The sequence below is a fragment of the Cetorhinus maximus genome, chromosome 3 (assembly GCF_964194155.1).
Source record: "Cetorhinus maximus chromosome 3, sCetMax3.hap1.1, whole genome shotgun sequence".
Lineage (NCBI taxonomy): Eukaryota > Metazoa > Chordata > Chondrichthyes > Lamniformes > Cetorhinidae > Cetorhinus > Cetorhinus maximus.
The window spans coordinates 58,551,781-58,578,509 of record NC_135881.1 but is presented as its reverse complement, the minus strand read 5'-3'; the positions used below and the strand labels follow the sequence as shown (position 1 = coordinate 58,578,509).

The 26,729-nt window shown below is 44.1% G+C and overlaps 1 protein-coding gene across 1 annotated transcript in view; it reads right to left on the bottom strand.

The window, feature by feature from the left end:
• Window positions 1-606: 606 nt before the first annotated feature.
• cfap69 (cilia and flagella associated protein 69) overlaps window positions 607-26,729 on the bottom strand; it is a 146,987-nt gene continuing 120,864 nt past the window's right edge. The window contains exons 18-23 of the mRNA XM_078534791.1: window positions 24,475-24,612; window positions 23,965-24,041; window positions 12,506-12,703; window positions 10,621-10,707; window positions 6,565-6,669; window positions 607-831 (exon numbers count right to left, since the gene is read on the bottom strand). Of these exons, the coding sequence (XP_078390917.1) occupies window positions 658-831; window positions 6,565-6,669; window positions 10,621-10,707; window positions 12,506-12,703; window positions 23,965-24,041; window positions 24,475-24,612 (779 nt within the window). The 3' untranslated portion in view covers window positions 607-657. The remainder of the gene's footprint in view (window positions 832-6,564; window positions 6,670-10,620; window positions 10,708-12,505; window positions 12,704-23,964; window positions 24,042-24,474; window positions 24,613-26,729) is intronic.

Here is a 26,729-nt window from a genome sequence, read left to right as displayed (position 1 = left end):
AACAGTGTAGATGGTACAACTCACACTCCCTTCAATCATGGCTCCTCACCAGGCACACGGGATTAGCAAATTTAATCTACGGGCCTTCTGGTTCTAAATGTTCCTTAAAATGGCCAGGCATTATTTTACTTGTCCAATTATTATTATAAAAATTATTCCAATTTTATTTTCAAGGCTATGGGCCAAGTGCTGGTAAATGGGATTAGGTAGGTAGGTCAGGTGTTTCTCACGTGTCGGTGCAGACTCGATGGGCCGAAGGGCCTCTTCTTAACTGTGATTCTGTGATTTGTCCTCTTTTATAAAATAGAAATAAACATACTGGAACCAATCAGCAGTTAGACAACAACAGACAAGTTCACATTTCAGGCCCTTCATCAGCATTGGAATATTAACTTGTTTGTTCTTGCCACAGCTGCTACCTGAGTACCTCTAGTTTTTTCCTTTTCTTTAAATTTTCCAGCATTTTGCTCTTTGCCTTTTTTATAGTTCATTTATACCTTAGAGGACCCCATTTTGTCAGAACCATATAAATAACTAGTTATCTGAAAACAATTTGTGGTTTAGAAATTTGCTCTTTAAAACTAACTAAAAAGTCAAACACGATAAAAGTCTACAAATTGTATCCATGAAGGATTTATTGTAATTAATATATGGTGCTCATTTTATAGATACAGAACATGACTTGTTCTTATTTTCATTTCCAGCATCTGCATTTTTCATTGCTGCACCATTTCTGCAAGTTCCCTTTATTTTAAGATTTACAGGCGATAATGGACCTCCTAGCAACTCCGGTGGTGTGCTTTCTATCGTCACCAAACGTCCCCAAAAACCCTGATGGGAAAGTAAAACACATGCATTCACCACTGAGCTTCCATTGCGCTGTATGCTGATGGTACAGTTCTTATCTAACTAAACATAGTTCTTTCCAGAAAAACTGCATCATAGTGTCAGTGCCTCAGTTTTCCAAATTAATGTGGTAACATTGCTTTAAGTAGATTTTACAAATTACTTTTCCTGATGAAAAAGTTCTCGCACAATTCACAGATTAAACGTGGATCCTTGATGTCGATGAATTTAACTTTTGGATCTTCTGGTTCTATATATTTAAAATAGCTATGCATGACTTCATGTTAAATTTTATTTATATTTTTTGTTCTCTTTTATAAAAAATATAGAAGATTTTCAGTGATTGTATAGCATCTGTGGACCAAAGAGACAAGTTAGCATTTCAGATTGGAATCCTTTTCAGAACTGGAACAGCTGTGAATGACACAAAGATTTGTGCAAGTCTTAGGAACTTGGAAGCGAAACAGAAGATTATCATATCTTGATGTGATTGGGGGGAATGGGATAGCTGATGCCATTTAATGTAGATAATGTAGTGTCATACATTAGGTAGGGCTAACCCCTAATATGTATGTGCCATGCAGGGTTTCAAACTAAAGTCTGTTGTGGGAGAAAGAGACATAAGTGTAATAGTGCATATGTCTCTAAATGTCCATGACCAGTGCTGTTACGCTATAGCAAAATAAAATAGAACATTAGGGTGTATAGCTAGGATGAATTGATATAAAATAAAAGCATTATAGTGTCCTTGTATAAGAGCTTGTCCAGGCTTCATTGAGAGTACTGTGTCCACTTTTGGTTCGCTCACAAAGCGGGTGATATGAAAGGATATTAGAGAGGGAGGGGGAGGATTCAGTCATTGTGGTCCATTGTGGAACAGACAAAATAGGAAAGAGTAGCCAGGAGGTTCTATTTGGAGAGAATCAGGAAGTATGAGCTAAATTAAAGTACAGGATCTCAAAGGTTTCTGGATTATTACCCAAGCCACGTGCATTTCAGCATAACGATCAGCAAATTAGAGAGGTAAACATGTGGCTGAAGGAGTGGTGTGGGAAATAGGGGTTTCATCAGTTATGGCACAAGAAGGTGCTGTAATGTTGTAACAGGCTCCATCTGAAGCAGACTGAGGCCAAGGGCCAAGCAGAAAGGGTTAATAGGGCGGTGACAAAGTAGAACAGGTAGTGCAGTTAAGAGTTAAAAAAAATACATATTAGAGATGAGAGTAAAATTAACAGTCAGAAATTGTACTTTAGGCACTACAGATAAAGTGAAAACTTAAAGATGTAAAGTAATTAAGGCAGGAGAGAGAAATAGGAAATGTATGAGCAAAACATTAGACCAGAAAGGCAGGTTAGGCTGTGTGGCCCAAACATTCTTTATACAAACACATGGAGTAAAAGGGAAAAAAAAAAGTAATGCCTTGCAGGGATAAGTTCAACTTGGAGGGTATGATAGACGGCCATTATGAAGACTTGGGCCTGCATTTTCAATCTGGGATCAGGAACCTGATGCTTAGATCATTTTCTTGCCCTAACCCCACACCCTGTCAGTGGCACTCAATTGATGGTGCCAGGAGCAACCTGGAGATGGGACGCAATAACTGAGGACTCTTTTGAAAAGGCGAGTGGCAGCCATGACTGGGTTTACCATTCGGTGATGAGATGAAGCAGCAGGGTGCTCAAAGGGCCAGCACTGGCATGAACAGGCATCCATGGGTGTACCAAGATTCTCTGATGCCTCTCTTGAAGCTTTAACCAAGGCAGTGGCTGATAGGTGAGAGATATTGATCCTGGTGTCTGGCAGAAGAAATCCACCCAGAGGCACTAACAGGGTCTGGATGGAGGTGGCGACGGAGATCATCAGTGAAGGAGTTACCAGAAGGATGTGGGTCCTGTGTAGAAGAAGACTCAATGACCTGAAAAGGTGACTGGCAAGCGACACCCAGGTGACAAGTCTCCAACTCTGTACACAGAAGCATGCACATTGAGTAGCCTGAGTTCCCATAGTTCTCCCTAACATTGTCAGAGCAAGTGGCCAGGTGCAACACTGAGAGGTCAGCCACCCTCATATATGGGGCACAACTGAGGAGGGAGCATCACTGAGGAGCAGAACAGCTCATGTCGACTCTCAGAAAATATCTTGGATGGGTGGTGGAGTGGTGGGTCTCCACACTCTAACCCTGATGGAGGAGGTGTCACTGGACATCGTTGGGGTGCCACTGCATCAGCCAGTTTGATACAACTGAGTAGCTTGGTGGGCCATTTTGGAGGCGATTAGAGCAACCACATAGCAGTGGATTGGGTGTCACACATATGCCAGACCGGGTGGCAGATTTGCTTCCTGAAAAACATTAGTGAACAAGATTGGTTTTTACAAAACCATATGGTCACCATTACTGAGACTAGCCTTTTATTCCAGATTTATAATTGAATTTAAATTCCACCTGCTGCTGCGGTGGGATTTGAATTTGTGTCTCTGAAGCATTAGTTCAGACTTCTGGATTACTAGTTCTGGATTACCATTATGCTACCTTTCCTCTGTAACAAAGTTTAATAAAATAAATAAGACATAATAAAATGGGCCCCAGCAGCATTAGAAAACAAACTGTGACATGGAGCCACATAAGGAGATATTAGGTCAGACGACCAAAAGCTCGGTCAAAGAGGGAGGTTTTAAAAGAAGAAAGCAAGGTAGCAACTCAGAGAGGTTTAGCAATGGAATTCCAGAGCTTAGGATCTAGACACGACACCAAGATGGAGCAATCAATGTTGGGGAAGCTCAAGAGGTCAGAATTAGATGAGTGCAGATATCTTGGAGGAGTATTGGGATGGAGGAAATTACAGGGACAGGCAGGAATGAGGCCATGAGAATTTTAAAATCAAGATGTAGCTTGACTGGGAGTCAATACAGGTTAGTGAACACAGGGACTTGGTGTGAGTTAGGACATGGGCAGCAGGGTTTTGGTTGACCTCAAGTTTATGGAAGTTAGAATGCAGGAGACCTGCCAGGAGTTTGTTGGGATAGTCAAGTCTAGAGGTAACAAAGGCATAAGGGTTTCAGCAGGGGATGAGCTGAGGCAGTGACAAAGTTGAACTATGTTGAGGAGTTAGAAATTTACAGGGTTTTATTGATGGCATGAATATGTGGTTGGAAGATCACTTCAGAGACAAATATAAATCCAAGATGGGGAGCAGTCTGGTCTAGTCTCAGACAATTTCCAGGGAGAGGAGTGGAGTTGGTAACTAGGGAACAGAGTTTGTAGCAGGGACCAAAACAATGGCTTCAGTCTTCCTAATATTTAAATGAAGAAAATTTCTGCTCATCCAGTTTTGTATATTGGATAACCAGTCCCATAAGCGGTGAAGGAGCTGAGAGAGGTGATGGTGAGGAGAAGAGAGCTGGATGACGTCAGTTTACATGTGAAAACTAATGCTTTTGGATGATGTCATCGAGGGGTAGCAGGTAGATGAGAAATAGGAGGGAACCATGGTAAGGTTCTGAAGGGAACATCTGAGATAACAGTGCACCAGCGGGAAGAGATGCCAATGCAAGTGATACTCTAGCTACAATTAGATAGATAAGAATGGAACAATGCTGTTCAACAATTGAAAGGTGTTGAAAGAAGATGGTGCAGTCAATCATGTCAAAGGCTGAAGTCAGGTTGAGAAAGATGAGGAGGGGTGGCTTTTCACAGTCACGTAGAATTTGTGACTTTGATAAGAGCCATTTCAGTATTGTGGCAGGACAGAAACCTGTTTAGTGGGATTCCAACATAGGGTTATGGGAAAGATTGGCACAGATTAGGGAGGCAACAACACGTTCAAAGACTTTGGAGAGGCAAGGGAGTTTGGAGATGGGGTGTAGTTTGCAAAGATACTGGGGGTCAAAGATGTCTTTTTGAGCAGAGGGGTATTGATAGATTTGAAGGAAAGATGGACAACATCTGAAGAGAAAGAACTGTTTGCAATTTCGGCTAACATGGGGATCAGGAGGAAAGTTGAGTGCTCAGCAGTTCTACGGATGTTGGGAGCATGGACAAGATAAGCTGGGAGGGTGTATGAGGAAGAATAGGAGAAAAACTAGGAACGATATGGGGAGAATTTTCTCTCCGTAGGGGGGGATTGGGCAGGAGTAGGCGTAGGCGTGCGCGCAGCCAATTGCCGCCTGCGATCAGCTGGGCGCCGCCATTTAACGTGGGCTGGCCAATTAAGGCCCGCCCAGCGTGACGCATGCCCAGTAGCGCTGAGCGCTACCTGTGCGGGTTGGGGGGGGGGGGCAGTGGCGGTTGCCTGAGTCAGGGCCTGCGCTCTTTTGCACATGCATGTGAAAGAGCACAGAAATCTCCCTGAGGCACAGAGATTAGTTTAAGTTCAAAAAAATTTAATAAAGGGAAAAAAAATTTAAGACGTGTCCCCTCATGTGAAACTGTCACATGAGCTGGGACATGTCTATTAATTGTATTAAAATTTTTTACAAGACTTTAAAAACCTTCGTGAAACCTCATCCCGCCCATGGATGAGGTTTCATGATAAATGCGAAGGCCGCCTGGTCTCTTCACCTGCCCGCCAACCTTAAGGTTGGATGGGCAGCTCAGTTAATTGTTTCAATTAATAGTTAACTGGCCTTAATAGGCCTTTGACAATTTGGTGGGCATGCAGCCGACTCGGATAGGCGCCCGCCGAACTGAAAATCTGAATGATGCGCGGTGACGTTGGGATGCACACCCGACGTCACCACGCGTCATTTTATGCCTTGGCGAGTGGGCCCTGCCCCTGCTCGCCGAGCTGAAGATTCTGCCCATAAATTCAAGATTAGGGCAGGGGCTCCATAAAAGAAAGTTGGCCAGGTGGACTGGTGAAAGGGAAGGACTTTGCAGGAGCAGCTGATTGAATTGTCCTGACAAAGAAGTCCATGAATTCCTCGCACCTGTTGGGGGCAAGGTTGGAGGGGAGAGGGATTTAAGAAGACAGTTTAAAGTACAGAAAAGAAGCCAGGTGTTATCGCTACATTCCAAAATCCTGGAATAGTAAGCAGTCTTAGCAGAAAAGACCAGAACTCAATAATATGTGTCCTGTGGTGGATGGCTAAACTAGTTGTCCACCATCTTCTTTCAAGTCTGTGTCCCTTAAGCTTAAGGGAGCAGAGATGAGGGTCTTACCAGTGGAACGGCCAGGATGAGAGAGAGTAACATTTTTTCTTGCAGAACCAAGTGAAGGTGAGGGTGGGATTGAGAAAATCAGTAGTTGCAGAAATGTTGTGGCAAATGGAGGGCCAAAGAGTGGATGGTTAGGATTTTGAAAGGACTGCTGACAGTGAAATAAGAACTAGTTGTTTTCCAGGGACAAATTCTGAAGGAGGTAGAGTTAGGACATGGAAATAGGATTTGGTGGGAGAGTTATACAAGGAAGTGATCAGAGATATCCGCAGTATTTTGCCTTTATTATATTATTATGGCCGTATCTGTGATTAATATGCTGGGACGAGCAGGATGATGTGAGATGGCAAGGTCAAGGGAATTGCTGTAACTACGGGTTGGGGCAGTTACATGGAGGGTGAGATTTATGGAGGATAAGACCACGGTGAAATCAGAGCAGAGAGGGCATGATGAGTTTAAAATGATGATGAACAAAATATAATATAAAGGACAGTTTACTAAACTGTTCCTTGGAACTCACTGATAACTATCAAAGTTTGCTAGCATGTGTGGGAATTACTTACAGTTGTGTATAAACCTCCAATTTGAGTCTTGTAGAAATTGATGTTCAGGCCTTTCTTCTTGAATTTGGAAGATTCTATGGTGTGTTCTTGATCTTTTTTAGCTTTCTAAACACAAAGAATTAACTAAAATATTAGTAATAAAAGTAATAAGAAATGGAGGAATCATTCTTTAAAACAAATTTAATTATTAAGAAAGAGCTTTGCATACAAAGGTATTTTGCTAAACAAGGTTTATTTGAAATTAAGCAACTAAAGTAAAGGGGCAAAGCTCTTAATGCAGGACATGTAGTAGATTGAGTTTGTGATCACGGAATCCCTGTGGGAAGCTTCAGTCACAGGAAATCTTCTAGATCGAGATCATCCGATCATCTGCCTCTACCACATCCCTCATTGACCCATGCCCAACGGGCAAAACCTCCTTTAAGAGCCCCCCTGCCCTAGCCCTGAACTCATATTGTTCTTTAGTTCCTCTCCTATCTTATCTCATGATCTCTGCAAGCTCAGCTTGTCCATGAGATGTACCTTCTGTTCCTTTGGTCTTATTCCCACTAAACTGCTAACCAGCAAACTTCTCTCCTGATCCTCATGTTAACAGCTCTCTACCTTCAGGAATGGTAGCTTGCTGGTAATGGTACTGCACTAGTAATTCAGAGGCCTAAACTAATGCTTTGGAAATGTGAGTTCAAATCCCACCACAGCAGTTGGTGGATTTTAAATTCTGTTCTTTAATAAATCTGGAATTAAAAATAAGCTTGTCACAGTAACGTTGCCATGAAACTACTGGATTCTTGTTGGTTTAGGGAAGGGTATCTACTGTACTTACCTGGTCTTGCCTACAGACTAAAAATTGTATGTTAACCAGTTTTCTTCAACTTGTTTTAAAAAAAGAAGTTTCCTACATAATAAATCAATCATTCTGAGTTTATTGAAAGAAGCCTGGTTAAAGTATTTTTTATTCTGGTTCTAACAATAGCGAAAGTAAACATTTGGCCATTTTGGTGGGTGAATTAAACATTTACACTTATGGTGCAACCTGCAGAATAGTGGGGCTAGAGAAACTGTGCACTACTCCCATCCTGGTCATAACAACAGAAGTAATGAGCTCTATAATAATACTGGGGAGTCCTTGAGATGCTCATGAGATAAAATAAAAGAATCCATTCAAGCTACAGTTGAAAAAAATTGCTCCTCTTAGAAGCTCATGAAACTGTCAATCAAACACAGCCATTGAAACACCCTTTGAAAAAACTTTCTCAAGCGCTTATCAACCCATCAAAATAAACAAACAGCCATTCAAAAACCTCTTCAAAACATTTGATCCTATTATCTGCTCATAAATCTCTAAATCAAACAAAACACACTGCCCCCTCCACAGGTTTGTAAATAACCTCTGCTGAGCTAAATCTATTGGTGGGGTTTGGAACTCAGCCATGCATTTATAATGAAATTCCATGGCACAACTGAATATACAAACCCTCCAGCCCTGCAAACAAGGCATCAGAGATCAGCCTACAGGATCGGCAAGGAACAACTTCATGGCACTTGTGGCAGAATTTGCCTTTCCAAACTTGGCCTGTTCAGCTGTCAGAAAATGTGTAGCAGATGATCTCATCTGACCTCACCTGGTGGAAGGATGCCAATTGGGCATTGTACTTTAGGAAGAATGTTACGGTATTGGAGGGAGTGCAGAAAAGATTAATGAGAATGGTTCCAGCTCTGAGAGACTTCAGATACCTGGATAGATTGCAGAAGCTGTGGCTGTTCTCCTTAAAGAAGAGATGGTTGAGAGGAGACTTGATATAGGTGTTCAAAAGCATGAGGGGTCAGGACAAAGTAGATAGAGATAAACTGTTCCTTTTGGCCGAAAGGTTGAGAATCAGAAGACACCGATTTAAGGTGATTGGCAAAAGAACCAGAAGTGTCATGAGGAAAAACATTTTTACGCAGCAAGTGGTTAGGATTTGGGATACATTGCCTGAGATATGGTGGATGCAGATTCAATTGTGGCTTTCAAAGAGGACTTGGATAATTAACTGAAGAGAAAAAGTTTACAGGGTTAGAGGCAAAGGGAAGAGGAGTGCTCATTCAGTACTAGATGCCAGAAAAGTGGTCTAATAATGTAGAGACAGTGGAGAGGTCAAGAGGAGTGTGGTGAACACCACTACCTGGAAGTTCCTTTCAAAGTCAGTCAGCATCCTGACTTGGAATTATATTGCCATTCCTTCACTATCGCTGAGTCAAAATCCTGGAATTCCCTTCCTAACAGCACTGCGGGTGTACCTACACCACATAGACTGCAACAGTTCAAGGTGGCAACCCACCACCACCTTAAGGGCAACTAGGGATGCGCAATAAATGCTGCCCAGCCGGCAAAGCCCATGTCCCGTGAATGAATGAAAAAAAAGAAGGGAGTGGGACTAGCTGTGTTGCTCTTGCAGTGATCCAGACAGACATAAAGGGCCAAATAGCCTCTTCTATGCTGTAATGATCCTATGATTCTATAACCATCTCTCTGCTTTCTTCTCAGCCTGTCTGACACAATTATCCCATCATCTTCCTGCAACGCCTTTCCACTATCATCCAGCTGGGTAGGATGCACTTGCCTGGTTCTATTCTTATCTGATAATCATAGACAGAGAAACAGCTAAAATGGCTTCTCTTCTCATTCTCGCACCATTACCTCTGCTGTTCCCCAAAGATCTATCCTTGGTGGTCCCATTCAATTTCTCATCTACATGCTGTCTCTTAGTGACATCACCTGGAAACCCAGTGTCAGTTTTCACATGCACGCTTATGGCACCTCACCTCTCCACTGCTTCTAAATTATCAGACTGCTTATTCAGCATCTAGTACTGAATGCGCAGGAATTTCCATTACTTAAATATTGGGAAGACTGAAGTCATTGTTTTTGGTCCATGCTACAAACTCTGTCTGCTAGCCATCAATTCCATTCCTCTCCCTGGCAACTATCTGAGGCTGAACCAGACTGGTGTCTTACTTGATCATGAGGTAAGCTTTGACTACATATCTCGGCCATCACTAAGATGGTTAATTTCCACCTCCATAACTTCGCCTGAGTCTTCACCTGCCTCAGGTCATCTGCTGCTGAAACCCTCACCCATGCCTTTGTTACCTCTAGACTTGACTTGACACGTTGGTGGCCAGTTCCCAATATTCTACCCTCAATAAACTTGAGATAATTCAAAACTCTGCTGCTAATGTCTCTGGCACAAGTCCCGTTCACCCATCACACTTGTGATCATTGACTTACACTGGCTCTGGGTTAAGCAATGCCTCAATTTTAAAATTCTCATCCTTGTTTTCAAATCTCTCCATGGGCTTGTCCCTCTCTATCTCTGTAATCTCCTCCAACTACACAATCCTTCATCTAATTCTGGTCTCTTGCACATCGAAATTTTGATTTTGCCACTATTGGTGACCATGCCATTCAGCTGCCAAGGCCTTAAGCACTGGTGTTCCCTCCCTAAACCTGCCCACTTCTCTACCTCTCTTTCCTTCTTTAAGGCACTCCCTAAAACCTATCTTTGACCAAGCTTTTGGTCATCTACCCCAACATATTCTTATGTGGCTGTGTGTTACATTTGGCTTTATAACACTCTTGTGAAGTGCCTTGAGACATTCTATTACTTTAAAAGCAGTATATAAGTTGTTGAAATGCGAACTAAAGGATCTGGGCTACAACTTTGTGACACTATCGCTAACCCTAATCCTTCTAAAAACAGTGGTCTAAATGGGAGCAGTGGACTATGGAATTTCCCATTAAAAGGATGCGGCAAATCATTGACTAAGCTATGCCAAGATGAAATTTTAAAAGCTTGAGAATGAGAGGATAAAGTTTAAATTGAGTGAGGCAAAAATTCAAGTTTTAAATTCCTGGGAAGAAATGAGTTAAAACAGAAAAGCACACATTGAGTTTCTAATTTCAAGACAGTTCATTACACAGGATAATGAACAATTCAAATGGGAGATGTCATTTTTTAAAAAGAATTAAATGTATTATAATGATATTTGTTTCGCTAAAAGAACAATCCTTGCCTTCAAGATTTCATGGTTTGATGTCCTAGCCACATACTTCTGCCATGACTTCTTGAATAATTCTCTTTGTTTGTGGTTGTGTTCTATCTTTGAAAAACAGAAAGTTAAATAGCACCAAAAAAATTTATAAACTGAAAAGGTTAAAAATTCTATATATTATACATGCTCTTACTAACACTCATGAGTGTCACAATTAGTTTTGCTTTGTACACAGCATTTGTTATACGAGTTCTCTCTACAGGGTGTCAGCAGTCAATAGATTCATTATGGAAGTGCAAGGGGACTCAGATCCTGATCAGTGCTGCTCTGCGGATTAGGTTTAATTCCACTTCTGACTGTTGGGAAGAAAGTCTATCTATTGACTATAAGGGTCCTATGTGAAATGAATTTTAACAGAGTTTTTCATCAAACTCCAAAATCGTTCAAAGATCTAGCACTAAGAAGGTTCCAGAACTTGTGATAGAAAAGTCACCACTCTGGCGAGGTGTTCTTTCAAAAACAATGTAGAGGACAGAGCTGTATTTTAGATGTAACTGTTGTGCAATTGATCAGCGAATGACAGCGGTACTGAAGATAAGTTTCTAGCTGTTTGAAATTTGGACCGCTAATAGACTCATTTGTAATAAAATTCAAGAATGAATAAACATGTAAAGCAACTGAAGATTCATCTCAGCATCATTCAGGCCAGAACTGTATAAGTACTCCAGGGTGTGGTCTCACCAACACCCTGTACAGTTGTAGCAAGATTTCTCTTTAATACTCCATGAAACACATGCAGTAATTAGGAAGACAAATTTATTGCAAGGGGGTGCAGTATAAAAGAAGGGAAATCTTGCTACAACTGTACAGGGTGTTGGTGAGGCAAGACATAGAGTAATCAGTATGCTTTTTGCTCTCATTATTTAAGGAGGGACGAACTTACATTGAAGTCGGTTCATAGAAGGTTCACTAGATTGACTTCTGGGGTGAAGGGGTTGTTTTATGAGGAAAGGTTGAGCATGTTAGACTATATCCATTGGAAGAATTACAGGCGGTCTTACTGAAACATTATTCTGAGAGGGCTTAACAAGGTAGGTATTGAGAGGATGCTTCCTGTCATAGGGGGAATCTAGAACTGGGTGCATAGTTTCAGAATAAGGTGTCGGCCATTTAAGACGGTGAAGAGAAGGACTTTCTTGTCCTAAAAGGTGATGAATCTTTGGAATTCTCTATCCCAGAGAACTGTGGATGCTGAGCCATTGAATATATTCAAAGGTGAGATAGACAGATTCTTGAACTATAGGGGAGTCGTCAAGGGTTAAGGGGAACAGGCTGGAAAGTGGGTCTAAGGTCAAGGTCAGATCGGGCATGATCATATTTAATGGCGGAGCAGACTCAAGGGGCAATATGCTTTTATTTCTTAGGTTCTTATGTTTTTACTGCAACAGTTCAACAAGAAGGTCCACCACATCCTGCTGAAGAGCAACTGGAGATGGGTAATAAATGCCAGCCACTCAACCAGGAGGATCATTTATCACCTATTTTTTATGAATAACCTAAGCACATGGATAAAGATCACAATTTTGTACAAGAATACACCAACATCAAACTCCACGTGACAATAAGGCACTTTTGATGTGGCAGCAATTAAATTGTGTTGGGCACAAATAGAGCTGGTGAGATGGGATAGGATGCCAATTCCCAGCTACCTCACATCCAATTGCACCAGTGGAAACTATCCTCCGCATGAATAACAATTCTCAAATTGAACTGTAGAGGAAATTTGAGCAGACATTTATGAAGTGAGTCAAGTTGTCTAACAAATATTTTGTAACCCATAATAAACAATTACATTTACTGCAATGATATATATCTTACACATAAAATCCATTAAAACTCTGCTTACCTCTGCATACATTTGTTGTTCATCATATAGAATCTGTATTTGTTGATTTTCAAGTATATCAGTTTGATACTGAGCTACTTGCCTGGCAAGATTCTCATAGTGCTTCGTAATAATATGCATGCTTTCAAGGTCTAGAATAGTGGGATGGACTGCTTCCTGCTTAAATTCCTTTTCAATTTCATTCCATACGCCTCCCACCTGGGATTAGAATTTGTTCTTAAGTTGAATTTTACATAAATTTGTGCATTTCTTTTTTTAAAAATCAATATGCGTCTTGCAAAAACATTTCTTAATCATGAAGGCAGGTCCCCTTCTTAGTACTTTTTAGTAAATCAGGCTCAATCGAGAGAGTGAGAGGAGCGAAAGGGGATAAAACAAGGCCTGAGAGTGGACATGCGGGTGAGCGAGAGGATGGAGAGTCAGGAGCAGAAGAAAAAAAGAAAGGCTTGTATTTATATCGTGCTTTTCATGGTTGGACATTTCAAAGCGCTTTACAGTCAATGAAATGTAGTTGCTGTTGTAAACTAGAAAATGTAACAGCCAATTGCGCACAGTGAACCTCCACAAACAGCAATGTGATAATAACCTGATAATCTGTTTTAGTGATGTTGATTGAGGGATAGATATTGGCCAGGACACCCATGATAACTCCCCAGCTCTTCTTCAAATTAGTGCCCCAGTAGGCAGAAGGGGCCTCAGTTTAACATCTCATCCAAAAGACAGTGCAGCAATCCCTCAGTATTGCACTGGAGTGATAGCCTTGATTTTTGCGCTAAAGGTCTGGAGTGGGACTTGAACATGGAACTCAGAGGTAAGAGTGCTACTAACTGAGTTGTAGCTAACAAAAGCTACAAAATGAACAACAAAACAAAAATCTAGCAATGATGTCACAGGGCAGCTGGTTGGTGAGTATCGCAGTTATACTTTTTTGCTCTTTAAGCTAAGGTGTGCCAATTTCAGAGCCAAGAATTTGTAGCTTCCCACTACATCACTAAATTAATAAACTAGATTACTAATTAATATGTATAACTAAAATAATCAATTGAACAAACATTTTAGCTAAATTAAATGAGTAAACAGTTTAGACATGGCAGGGCAGGTGGTGTGCTTTAGCTGCATCATTTGGGTGTCTCTGGACATCACTCAAGTCCTGGACAACCATATCTGCAGTAAGTAACTGCAACTTGAGGAACTTCAAGTCGAAGTGTTAAACCTCCCAGGTTGCACACTGGGTGCAGGCCTCTTTTGCCACTTGTTAAATTATGATTTATAAGATTGTTATGTTTTGGGGCTGTGTCTTTTAATTTAAGATAAAATAAAGAGGGTCATATGATCTGTTCTGGAGTCTGCCTGACAGCAAACCTGGGTGGTTTGATTGTTAGAGATTGAAAGTGGCCCAGATTGTTTTACTGGGAATAAAGTGCAAGATGTTTATGCTTGGAGACAATGTCAGCAGCCTATATGCTATAGTGGATACACTGTGAGTCTTCAAAGTCCCCAAAAATTGTTGAGAATGTCTGGTTGTTAAACAGTTATGCTTTAAACTGTCTATTTAGTTCCAAGATGAAAGAGAGTTGGGGATCTCAAGGATAGTTAATCAGCACCTCTACCTGGATAAAGAACCATGTGATTCATACTGCCATGGACATGGGTTTTGAGAGGGGAAGGATTTCTAAGTTATCACTGAAATCTCACATGCATAGTTGGGGGAGACAGTGGCATAGTGGTATAGTGGTATTGCCACTGGACTAGTAATCCAGAGATCCAGGGTAATGCTCTGGGGACCCGGGTTTGTATCCCATCATGGCAGTTGGTAGAATTTGAATTCAATAAATATCTCGAATTAAAAGTCTAATGATGACCATGAAACCATAGTTGATTGTTGTAAAAACCCATCTGATACACTAATGTCCTTTAGGGAAGGAAATCTGCTGTCCTCATCTGGTCTGGACTACATGTGATTCCAGACCCACAGCAATGTGGTTGACTCGTAACTGTCCTCTGAACAAGGGCAATTAGGGATGGGCAATAAATGCTGGCCTAGCCAGCGATGCCCACATCTCATGAATGAATTAAAAAAAAGTTTCTGCCATGGGAGGGAGAGAGCTGCTTGAAGCTGAAAGGCTGAAAGTCTCCATGGTTCAGCATGCTGGAATGCGATTGGAAGTCCATGCTCGGATGGGAAAGTCCAAATTTGTGGAGAGTTGAAATAAGGCTGGAAGATTTGGCCTAGCTTTAGCTAGAGGGAAAACTCACACTGTGAAAGACAGTTCTGGAGTTAAAAATTTCTAGACTGGGAAGGGAAAAGATTGAAAGAGCAACCATGGATGCCCCAGAACCCAGGTATGTCCAGCATATCACTGAGGCCAGGCTGGATGGACCCAGAGAAGGGGGTGGTGGGACATGTTGCACAGGGCTAGGGGTTGGGTGGATGCAAGAGGGAAAACTATGGGGATCCTGATAGGAGGTACTTTCCCTTTCACACGTCAGCAGCCCGCAGGGTTAAACCTGCCAGGTTGCAAGTTGGGTGCAGGCCCCTCCTGTCACTCATTAAATCTGAGGGGTGGCGGGTGAAGCCCTTAAGTGGTATTAATTACACACTTAAGGGCCCCAATTGGGTTTTGGTCAGGCGACCCACCCACACAACCCAAGCTGCTCAATAAATTGTGGTGGGGCAGGGTAGGCAAGCAGGCGATAGGCCCGCCTACTTTACAAGTCCACCTGCCTGCTTTCTGGCCTGCGGGTGGCTAGTAAAATCCAGCCCATATATTCAAATAGAATAGAAAATTAAACAAATGAACAAAGAAGGGAAGAGCAGGTTTTAATTGCTGGGGCACTGGCACCAATATAGGGAGTTATTACATTGGGATAAGTTCCACTTAACACAGGGCAGGATTCTCCACTACATCGGGGGGGAAGTTGAAGTGCGGGTGCGCAAGAGGCACACCTCTGATCGGCACCCCCGATTGGGGGAGCGCTGCCATTTTACATGGGCGGGCCAATTAAGGCCCGCCCAGCGTGATGTCCGCATGGAAGCGCTATGCGTTCCCTGTGTGGGTGGGGGGGTGGAATCCCGAAAACTGAGAGTGTGTCTTTGCGTGCATGTGCACAAAAGAGTGCACTCATCTCCCTGAGGCTATGTGATGTCTCAGGGAGATTGGCTCTACTGTCGAAAATATTAAAAATAGAAAAAAAAATCCATGACACTGTCACATGAGTTGGGACATGTCCATAACTTTTTAAAAAACTTTAATTAAATTTTTTGAAACCTACATGAAACCTCATCCCGCCCATGGATGAGGTTTCATGCCTTTTCTGAAGCCCGCCTGGATTCCTGGCCTGCCCGTCCAACCTTAGGTCCATTAATTACTTCAATGACTCTGTCAATGGCCTCAATTGGCCATTGACAGGTTGGCGGGTGCACAGCTGATTTTGCTGCTCCCCTGCCTACCTGAAAATTTAAATGGGGTGTGGTGATGTCGGGAGTTCCTCCCGACGTCACCGTGCATCATTTTACACGTCGGTGAGCGGGCCCCGCCCCCCCTGTTCAGGAAAATCCTGCCCACAGACTTGTGTTAGCGCCCTGGCAAATTATATAACTAGGGTAGTGGATAGGACATTAAACTAAAAGAGTTGAGGGAGGGGTCAGGTGAAGGAAAATTTAGAAATTTTAAGATAAAAGTCGAGTCAACAGACAAGTGCAGTGATTTGGGTAAATAGGGGAAGGAATGTAGAGCTTAATGGTAACAGCGCATCAATAAAAAAGTCTATGGAAAGAATAATGGTAAAATAATAAAATTAAAGATTCATTGTGTTTATTCACGAAACATTCACAATGGGAAAGACAAATTAGCGGTACAAATAGAGATAAATGGTTTAGAGACTCAGGTGAAGTTGTACAAGGGACACAAAGGTAGCATGCAGGTACAGCAAGCAATTAGGAAGGCAAATAGCAAAATAAAGGATACTGGAAATCTCAGATAAAAAACAAAAGTGCTGGAAATACTCAGCAGCATCTGAGGAGAGAAACAATTAATGTTTCTGGTCATGTTTCTGGAGAAGAGTCATAACTGAGCTTGATTTTTGGACATCTAGTAGAAATATATTGCAATCAGAATGTTGTTATCTATATTCAAAGTCTCACAGACGTACAATTCTGACAGCAAATATAAATGTCAGATTCCCAAAGTTTAGTTGTGAGTAAGAAAGTCTGACCCTCCCAAAAGACTGAGACTGCACTGGTTATCGTCACCAGTGATATCATGTGCAACTGAAACTGCAGCTCATGAATCAGCCCCTGCTCACTGCCGATTATTCTGTTCTCCTCCATTGCCTCTTCTCTGTTGGAATTCTACTTCAATCCATCCCAGTAACTAGATTTTGGCCAATGGAACCTTCTCCTGCGTTGCATGGTCACCTTCAGTTTGTTCCATGGGCCTGAATTTTACCCTTGGTGGGCATGCGCAATTGGCGAGCCCGGGACTTATCAGGAAACTGGCCCCCCGACCACGATCGGCCCCCAACTGCGATTTCACGCTGGCTGGCCAAGTAAGGCTCGCCCAGCATGAAACGTGTTTTCCCAATGGTCGGGAAGGGCCAGGAGGGGGTGGGAGCCTGTTGTGCACCGGGTCCAATGGCAACCCGGCGGGCGGTTTAAAAATGGCCCAGGCAGCTCTTTAAAGGCTGCCAGGGAAGAACATATCTTCTGCGTGCTGAAGACCGAACCTATGGCCTCAACTGTGACTGGAAACGCCAGGCAGGAGGGCAGGCGGGTGGGCACTCGGCCCCTCTGGTTTTTAGACAAGTGCCTCGCAGTCCTCCTGGAGGAGCTGGCTGCCAGGAGGGACAACTTTGTCCCCAGAGATGGGAGGAGGGGGCCACCGCACCTGACAAAGAAAGCTTGGGGGGAGGTGGCAGCCCAGGTCAGCAGCCACGATGTTGTGCAGCGCACATGGGTGCAGTGCTGCAAAAGGTTCAACGACCTTCTGAACTCGTAAAGGGTGAGTGCCGTGTTGGCATAGATCAGCATGGTGAAATGTTAAGGGCTGGCAGTCCCCCCGTGAAGCTCAGGGGCGTTAGAGTCTGAGTGCCAACTGTCAAAGACGCTGGAGATGGCCAAGGGGTTGAGTCCTGGCTGCTTGGACTAAGAACCTTGCGGTTTGAGGGCCATGTCTCGGATGTGCCCTGCAAGGTGCTCCTCAGGTGGGGTTGGCCAGGCTGCAATGGCCCTGCAAGTAGAGAGCGGACTAATCAATGCTCCTCTGTCCTTTCAGAAGACGAGCCATAACAACATTGAGAGGTCACGGACAAGCGGAGGCCCCCCAAATCTCCTAATCCTTACAAGATTTGAGCAGGATGCCATGCAGCTGGAGAGGTGCCATGTACCTCGGTCAGCCAGTCGCGGAGAGGCTGGGGTGTCAGATGAAGGTTAGAGTGCAGTGCTCAGAGGTGAGGGTTTCAGATGGTGCAAACATTCTTGTGTAGTCTCATCATTGATGGAAACCTCAAAGCTGGAGTCCCCATTGTTCATTGAAAGATGCTGGCACCATGATGCAGATCTCGATTGTCTCACCAGGGTGCCTGGCATGCCCAGTGACAGTCTGATGACTTAAAGTAATGACATGTCATTGTTGTCTCTTAGATTCGCCAGCACGCACTCATTCGGAGGACCCTGAAGAGCCACTCCTGATGCCAGAGGACCGCCGGGCTTCAGATGCACTTGCCTCACACTGCTCTCTGAACCAGGCACCAGTGCAGATACCAGCACCTCAGTGGGCATTAGATCTTCGGCTAGAATGTTGGAGCACAGCGGTGAGGGCACTTCACACTCGCTTGAGGAGCAGGTGGAGGCAGACAGTGCCCACAGCGTCTGCAGTCAAAGGACTGCTGGATTCCAGGACGATGCTGAGTTGAAGGCAGATAAAGAGCCTCTGGAGCCGTCCATTAAGTGTCAGATGCTGGATGTCCAGTGGGATGTGCGGGAGGATCTGGTGGAGATCCATGAGAGTCTGCGTGTCATGGTCTCTGTTGTGGAGGCGTCCATGCAGAGCATAAGCTCTGCATTGACCCTCATGGCCAAATGCACTGCCTCCTCCATTGAGAGAGTGGTGACTCTCATGGAGAGGCAGCTCCAGGGACAGAATCAGGGGTTCCTGGGGTTGCGTTCGGACCTGCAAGCCATGACACAGGCAATGGCCTCAGGTGGTCACTGTCAGTGTGGGAGATGGATGAGGCACCCAGTATCCCAGCTAGGTGACCGTCCATCAGTGGCGAGCAGGGAGGTCCAGAACAACCTCACATTGGCACACAAGCTGCTTATTGTCTCTGCAGGCTCTTCTCAAGGCGCTCTGGATGACGGCAGCAGCTCCTCCGCCCTTCTGCCAGTGACCGTGGCATCTGATGAGGCTGCGATGACCGGGGAGATATCAGCCATGGCACTGGCCGCTTTCTTCCAGGCGGGGCCAGCATAGGCTCAACTGGCCAGAGGACGACCGCCAAGGTCATCAAGGCCAACAAGACAGCAGAGTCAGCAGGCTGCCGCCAATGCCACTGCCAGCGAGGAGGAGGGGGTGGGGGGGACGTAAGTCTAAGGCACCATGAGCACAAGAGGTCATGGGTGATCTTTTGTTCTGTAATTTTTTGTTTATGTTTACTGGTCTGGGAATGAAGACCAGGGAAGGTTATGTTAATTTATTTGGGTTGTAAAAACGACATAAATTTTGTTTTTGTCATAATGGCCTGAGTATGCTTCACCTTTTTATTTTTTGTGCAGGGTATGTCAATCTGTAATGCTAGATGTGAGTGGCTCTAAGCTTTATTGCACAGGCACTGAGTGGACTTTGGGTTCAAATGAAAGGGTCATTTCAGACATTCAGGATGGAGGCAGCAACCCTGGCATGACCAGGGCCAGCATCTTCCGGTCGGCGATTGGGGGTGGGGCCCACTCGCCGATGCGTAAAATGACGTGGGGTGATGTCGGGCATGCATCCCGATGCCACCCCGTGTCATTTAGATTGTCAGTTCAGCGGGCGCGCATCCGACTCGAATGCGCGCCCGCCGACCTGTCAATGGCCTATTAGGGCCATTAAATAACCAATTGAACTCATTAATGGACCTGCCGGTCCAACCTTAAGGTTGGTGGGCAGTCTGGGAGCCCAGGCGGGCTTGTGAAAAAACATGAAACCTCATCCATGGGCGGGATGAGGTTTCATGAGTGATTTAAAAATGTAGAATATTTTAAAATAAAAGTTATGGACATATCCCAGCTCATGTGACAGTGTCACATGAGGGGACATGGCACGGGAATTTTTTTCTAATCTTTATTGAAAGTTTTAAATCGGTGCCGATCTCCCTGAGGCAGCACTTTGCCTCAGGGAGATCAGTGTGCTCTTTTGCGCGCATATGCGAAAGAGCACACTCCCAGCTGAGAGAACCCCCCCCACCCCCACTCCCCGGCCCGCACAGGGAGTGCATAGCGCTTCCTGGCACACATCACATTGAGTGGGCCTTAACTGGCCTGCCCACGTAAAATGGCGACGCGTCCCCCAATCGGGGGGGGTCGATTGGAAGCGCGCCCGCTCGTGCCTGCTCCCGCACTTCCCCCCCAATGGGGGGAAAATGTTGCCCCAGATCTTTGGCAGCTTAGGTGAAGGAGCGTTTGATCAATGTGTCTCTGGTGTCCCTGCTTCCGTGAAGGATACAGAAGTCTGCCTTCACTCCCTCAACGTTTTCCTTACCGTACTCCTCTTCTGACTCACTACTGGATTCATCCTCTGTGGCCCATGGAGCTGCCTCTAGATCCTCTTCCTCCAGTGGGTCCCCCTTGCCAATGCCACATCATGAAGAGTGCAACATGCAACCACTATCAGTGACACTCGCTCTGGGGGGTATTGTAGTGCTCCCCCTGAACGGTCCAGGCATCGGGAGGGCATCTTCAGAAGACCTATGGCTTTCTCTATCACTGCCCTTGTGGAGACATGACTCCTATTACAATGCTGCTCTGCCTCTGTTCTTGGGTGGTGGAGAGATATCATAAGCCACCTTTTCAACGGATAGCCCTTGTCACCCAGCAGCCATCCATCCAGTCGGGCTGGAGCACTGAATAGCCCCGGCACCTGGGAGTGCCTCAGGATATAAGCATCATGGGAGCTGCCAGGGTACCTTGCACAGACTTGCAGAATCTCTATCCTGTGGTCACATACTATCTGGACATTCATCAAGTGGAAGCCCTTCCTGTTGATGAAGACCCCCGGCTGACCTGCTCGTGCCTTGATGGCCACATGTGTGCAGTCGAATGCATTCTGGATGCGGAGGAACCCAGCAATCACTGCAAACCCTCTGGCTCGCTCAGCCTTGCTGGCCTCATCCGTACGGAAATGAATAAATGCCATTACCCGCCTGAACAGAGCATCTGTCACCAGCTTGATGCAACTGTGAACAGCCAATTGAGAGACTCCACAAAGATCCCCCATTGGCCCCTGAAAAGAACCTGAGGCACAGAGGTTGAGGGCCACTGTGACCTTCAGAGCCACTGGCATGGGGTTTCCACCCACGTAGTTGGAGGTGATCTCAGGCCCTATCATAAGACAAATGGAGGTCACAGTCTCCCTGGAGAGGCGAAACCTCCTTCGGCATTGCACCTTGGACATATTGAAGTAGCTGCATCGCTGCCTGTAAACCATGGCAGCAGGATAGTGGTGTCTTCTGTGGCCCCTTCCAGCTTGGACTACTTGCTGGCTCTGTGCTCCTTGAGCCTGCGCCTCTCCTCCCACAGGTCGCTCCCTTGGAAGCTGCATTGGGACACCTGGCCTCCTCTCCCTTCTGCCCCTATCTTCCTCCTCAGAGGAGATGCCACCAATGGAGAGCACAATCCCCATTACCAGGGTAACAGAAGGCAGTCTGATACCTGGAAGGGTCCACATGGTCAAAATCCTCTGGGGGCCTTGGAGGCACCAATGAGTCCTGAAATGAAGCCTATAAATGCTAAGAATGAAGTTCAGAACAGAGATGAAGCTGTCAAGTTCAAATAAGCAACTAACTGCAAACTATCTCCTAAACTCCTCACTACTCACACTGGCAATGCTGCTGACCCTTTTTATCCTGCCCTTGGATGAGGTTTTGCAAAATGTGGGCTGCCCACCTGCCTGTTTTGTCCGTGAGACGAGTGCGAAATCGCATGGGCAATGTAAAATCGGGATCAATTGCCTTTTTAACGGCCTTAAGTGGCCTTTTAATTAATGGCAGGCATGGCTCCGACACCCATGTGCACTCGCCGGCCTGAAGATTGCGCGTGTGTGGGAATGATGCCGGGACGCTCGCCCATTATCTTCTCGCGCTATTTTACTTCCGTTCGGGTTGGGTGTGCACCTGCCCGGGTGGTGTAAAATTCTGCCCATGGATTCACTCTTGGCCTCGTCCTATTCATCATACTATATTACCATGCAACAACATCATATGCAAGCCTGAAGTACACAATTCCTAAATACACTAATGAGGCCCAATTTATTAGGTCAAATTTTGTTTTAAGCAGTGAACAAACAGCACAAACTATTCATTGGGCTGAATTTGCACAGCTTTCCTTTGGACTTGTGTATGACAAGTTTCTGTCAGCTAATGATCGAATTTGTTCAACTCTCACTACAGAGTATCTGGGCTGTGCAAACAGGGTGAACAATTGTGCATCTCTTTAAACAATCAGACTGACGAATCATTAATGAGTGGTAAGGAGTCCAAATCATGACATCAGTTAGAATAATGAATTCAATGTCAAATCTCGTACAGAAAGTGAAATAAATAGAGGAAAAGGATTGGATTAAAAGGTACAGAAAGAAAAAAAATCTACAACAATAATTAAATCTGAATGAATGAGATATCACACTTGTAAAAGTAAATTTTCAGTGCCAGAGAGTATGCTCAACAGTAATGTAGACTTATCACGCCATTGAAAGGGTGCTTACACTGGGATAAACATGCTCTGACTTTTTCTGGTGAGTTTAGCCGAAATCTATAAGGTAAGTACAGGTATTCGGGCTTTTCAATACATTTGTATGGGCAGCTACACAATGAGGTTTTTGGGATGTTTATGGAGGAACACCGTATCTTGGACAACTTTTGAATTTCTGTGCTTAATTTCACATGTGTAGTCGCCAGAAGTTGCTTACCCATTTGCACATAAATAATGAAGAGTGCTGTTAGTCTCATGGTTATTTTTAAGGGAAAATATGACCAAAAAAATGTCTGCTGCTACCATTGACTCCAAATTGCAAATTTGCAAGATTGCACTATCAGACTGGAGCTTACTTGCTGTGCCTATTGGAATTTTACTGATGCCCTCCCCATGATTTTCTGGCCATTGCAATGAATATGGCCACCAGGTGCAGCTCCAAACTAATTTTAAAAAATAACTGAAGAAAGCAAATATATAAATTTTTTATGACCCTGTTACATTAATAATATTGTCCTTGTCTAATGTGATTTCATGAAAAAACCTTTACTACAGGTATCCACTGTTTAAAGGGTATTCTAATGGCGCATTTCCATTTTAGTTTTGTTGGTAAATTATGGACGATCTCTAATGGCACTGCCTCCATTTTCATTTTAGCATGATTGCTGAGCGTTTTTAAAAATACAAACTGCCACTTTGCAGTTCACTCCCACAACCCCAGCCATCCCGCTCCCCAATCCTCCCTCTCTTGACCCTTCTGCTCCGCGAACCTCCCGCTCCTTGACCCTTCCATTCCCCGTCCTTCACTCTAACTGTCCCTCCTGCAAAGCTGACCTTCCTGCTCTCCAATCCTCCTGCTTCCTGACCTTTGCGTCCCCCGACCCACCACTCGCCGAGTTGGTGAGTGGGAAGGTCATGAAGCAGGAGAGTTGGTGAGCGGGTGGGTCGGTGAGTGGGAGGGTGGCAGAGCAGGAAGGTACCAGAGTGGGAGGGTCAATGAGCAAGAGGGTCAGCGAGTGAGAGGGTAAGGGAGTGGAGGGTTGGGGAGCTGGAGGCTTGGCAAGTGGAAAGATGGCGGAGCAGGAGGGTCAGGGAGCAGATGGGTCAGCAAGCAGGAGGGTTGGCATGAGGGAGGGTCAGGGAGTGGGATGGGCAGTGAGCATGAGGATGAGGGAATGGGAGGGTCATTGAGCAGGAGGGCTCTGGATCAGGAGGTAAGTTATTAAGAGTTATAAGTGTTAATGAGCTATTATAAGTTAGTAAGAGTATTTTGGGGCCAGTCAGGTCAAGGCAGCCAATACATTTTTAATGCAAAAATTACAGTCAGAAATGTAACCCACTCAGATTACATATTTTCTTATGGGGCAGTGATTTTCATTTAGTATTTAATTTGTTTAGGAACACATGAGGAGTGCTAAATCAGACACAGCTGAATTTGTATCAATAATGATATTTGCAAAGTGTCTGGTGCATATTCATATATAGCAAATTTTCTGTTACTCTGAAATGACCTTACCTTGAAGTCCAGGTATCGGTGTACAATGGCAAGTGTGATGTAATCATGCGCGGACAAACCGGGTAGATCTTCAAAACCTTAAGAAATATACATTTCCAGAACAATTTTTAAATTAAATGATTATACTTTTTACAGATATATTTTTATATGATCATACTTAAAGTTCACACTAACACAGAATGCAGTGAGACATTTTTCTATATTAATGTGCTATCACAATTCAAGTCACTGTTCTTGTTAGCACCAGGCCTGGAACTGACCAGGTAATACTGAATCTGGACAAACGTTGACACTTTTATCATATAGTTTCACAACAGATTCCAGATCTTGGTTTGTATCACAATAGCTCTCATGTGCTGATCACTGTACATACAGACAGCATGTTAATGAACAGTTTATAGTTATATATTTATATTCATTTTTAAATTTGGATTTTTGTAATGCCATTCGATTTACTTTTATTTATATGGCATGTTTAATGATCTTGTAATAGCTTGATTGTCTTCTTACCTAATTTACAGAAAATTGAATAAATTTTCACCCTTGAATTTTCGGAAACATCAATTACTGCAGGACTGAGGCAATTGGCTGGTAAAGTGGTTATTCCGTATTCATCCTGCGTAATCCCAATCAGAGGCTTTTTGACATCTAAATTGGTTAAACAATACAAGTTGAAATATGGAATACAATTGCCCAAGACTACAGCTGAATGAGAAAATTAGAAGCATAATTACATGTTACATTTTTGCCTTCCGCCCCCACAGTTTTTCTTCCTGGGTTTTGCAATGGACATGAAACTTGGAAATGTAGTAAATAGTAAGGAAGGTAGTAATAATAGATGTCAAGAGGACATAGGCAGGCAGGTGAGATGGGTGGACACATGAAATTGAACACAGTAAAATCTGAGTTAATACAAGAGGTACATTTTAAGAGCAGAGAGGCCTGGATGTGTTTATGCAAAAATCTTTGAAGGTGGCAGGACAGGTTAATAAAGCCACAACGCTTTCGGAAAGAAGAAAAGACTTTGCAGAGGGCAAGGAAGATATTTATGAGAAAGGTTTCAGGGATCATGAATTACAGTTACAGGACCTGTCTCAATCTCCTTAGAGCAGAAATGACAAAGAGGAGGTTTGATGGAGGTGTACCTGAAGGGTCAATAGTTAGAGGACACTGATTTAAGGTGATTGGCCAAAGAACCAAATGTGACTTGGCAACATCTTTTTTACGTAATTAAGTGGTTAGGATTTGGAATGCACTATCTGATAGGGGTGATGGAAACAAATTCAATTGTTGCTATCGGAGAAAAAGTAGCAGGGATATGAGGAAAAAGTAATGGAGTAGGATTGACTGGATAGCTCTTCCCAAGCATATGTGCATACTTGTTGGGCCGAATGGTCTCCTTCCAAGCGGTGCTGTTCTATGATTCTATGAAAACATGCCAATTCAGGCTATATTAGGTATTACTTGAAGGCAGTGTGAATCAAGTTAGCTATCTGTCTCCTTCTGCCTGCTTCAAAGAAAAGTGTCAGCATTTTGTAGAAAGTAACGTTATTATTTGATGAATATAGCCCTCTCCACTTAAAAATATTCACGTTTACTAAATTGCACATCGGGAATTCCAGAAATTTGAAAATTGTTATACAAATTTTACTTATTGAATCTTTTGCATATTAGATGCTAGCCATTCTGTATAGGCATGGACCCAAATCTTTTGATCGGTGTTAGAACCATTGTGTCCAACGCCGATCAGTTAGAAAACTGTGCATTTACCTGGTTATGTTTAAAAGGGTCTGACTTCTGATGCTGAAGAGCTCACTCAGTGCAGGAATCCATGCAGAGACCTGTGAAGGGGTTCAGTGTAGAAGACACGCCCTTTTTTAACCACACGAGCTGCCATATGGTAAGTTTAATGGTCAAGTTTTTGAATGTCGGTGAATGGGTGAGTGGATGAATGCGTGAGTGAGTGAGGTAGGTAAGTGGGTGAGGCCGGTAGGTTCCTCAGGGTAGTGTCCTCAGCTCAACCATCTTCAGCTGCTTCATCAATGACCTTCCTTCCATCATAAGGTCAGAACTAGGGATGTTCGCTGATGATTGCACAATGTTCAGCACCATTCATGACTCCTCAGATACTGAAGCAGTCCCTGTCCAAATGCGGCAAGTCCTGGACAATATCCAGGCTTGGGCTGACAAGTGGCAAGTAATATTCGCACCACAGAAGTGCCAGGCAATGACCATCTCCAACAAAAGAGAATCTAACCATCGCCCATTGGCGATCAATAGCATTACCATCATTGAATCCCCCAATATCAACATCCTGGGGGTTACCATTGACCAGAATGAACTGGACTAGCCATATAAATACTGTGGCTACAAAAGCAGGTCAGAGGCTAGGAATCCTACAATCAGTAACCCACCTCCTGACTCCTCAAAGTGTGTCCACCATCTACAAGGCACATGTCAGGAGTGTGATGGAATGCTCCTCACTTGCCTGGATGAGTGCAGCTCCCACAACACTCAAGAAACTTGACATCATCCGAGGCAAAGTAGCCGACTTGATTGGCAACACATCCACAAACATTCACTCCCCCCACCACCGACGCACAGTAGCAGCAGTGTGTACCATCTACAAGATGCACTGCAAGAATTCAACAAGGCTCCTTATACAGCACCTTCCAAACCCATGATCACTACCATCTAGAAGGACAAGGGCAGCAGATAGATGGGAACAGCATCACCTGGAAGTTCCCCTCCAAGTCACTCACCAT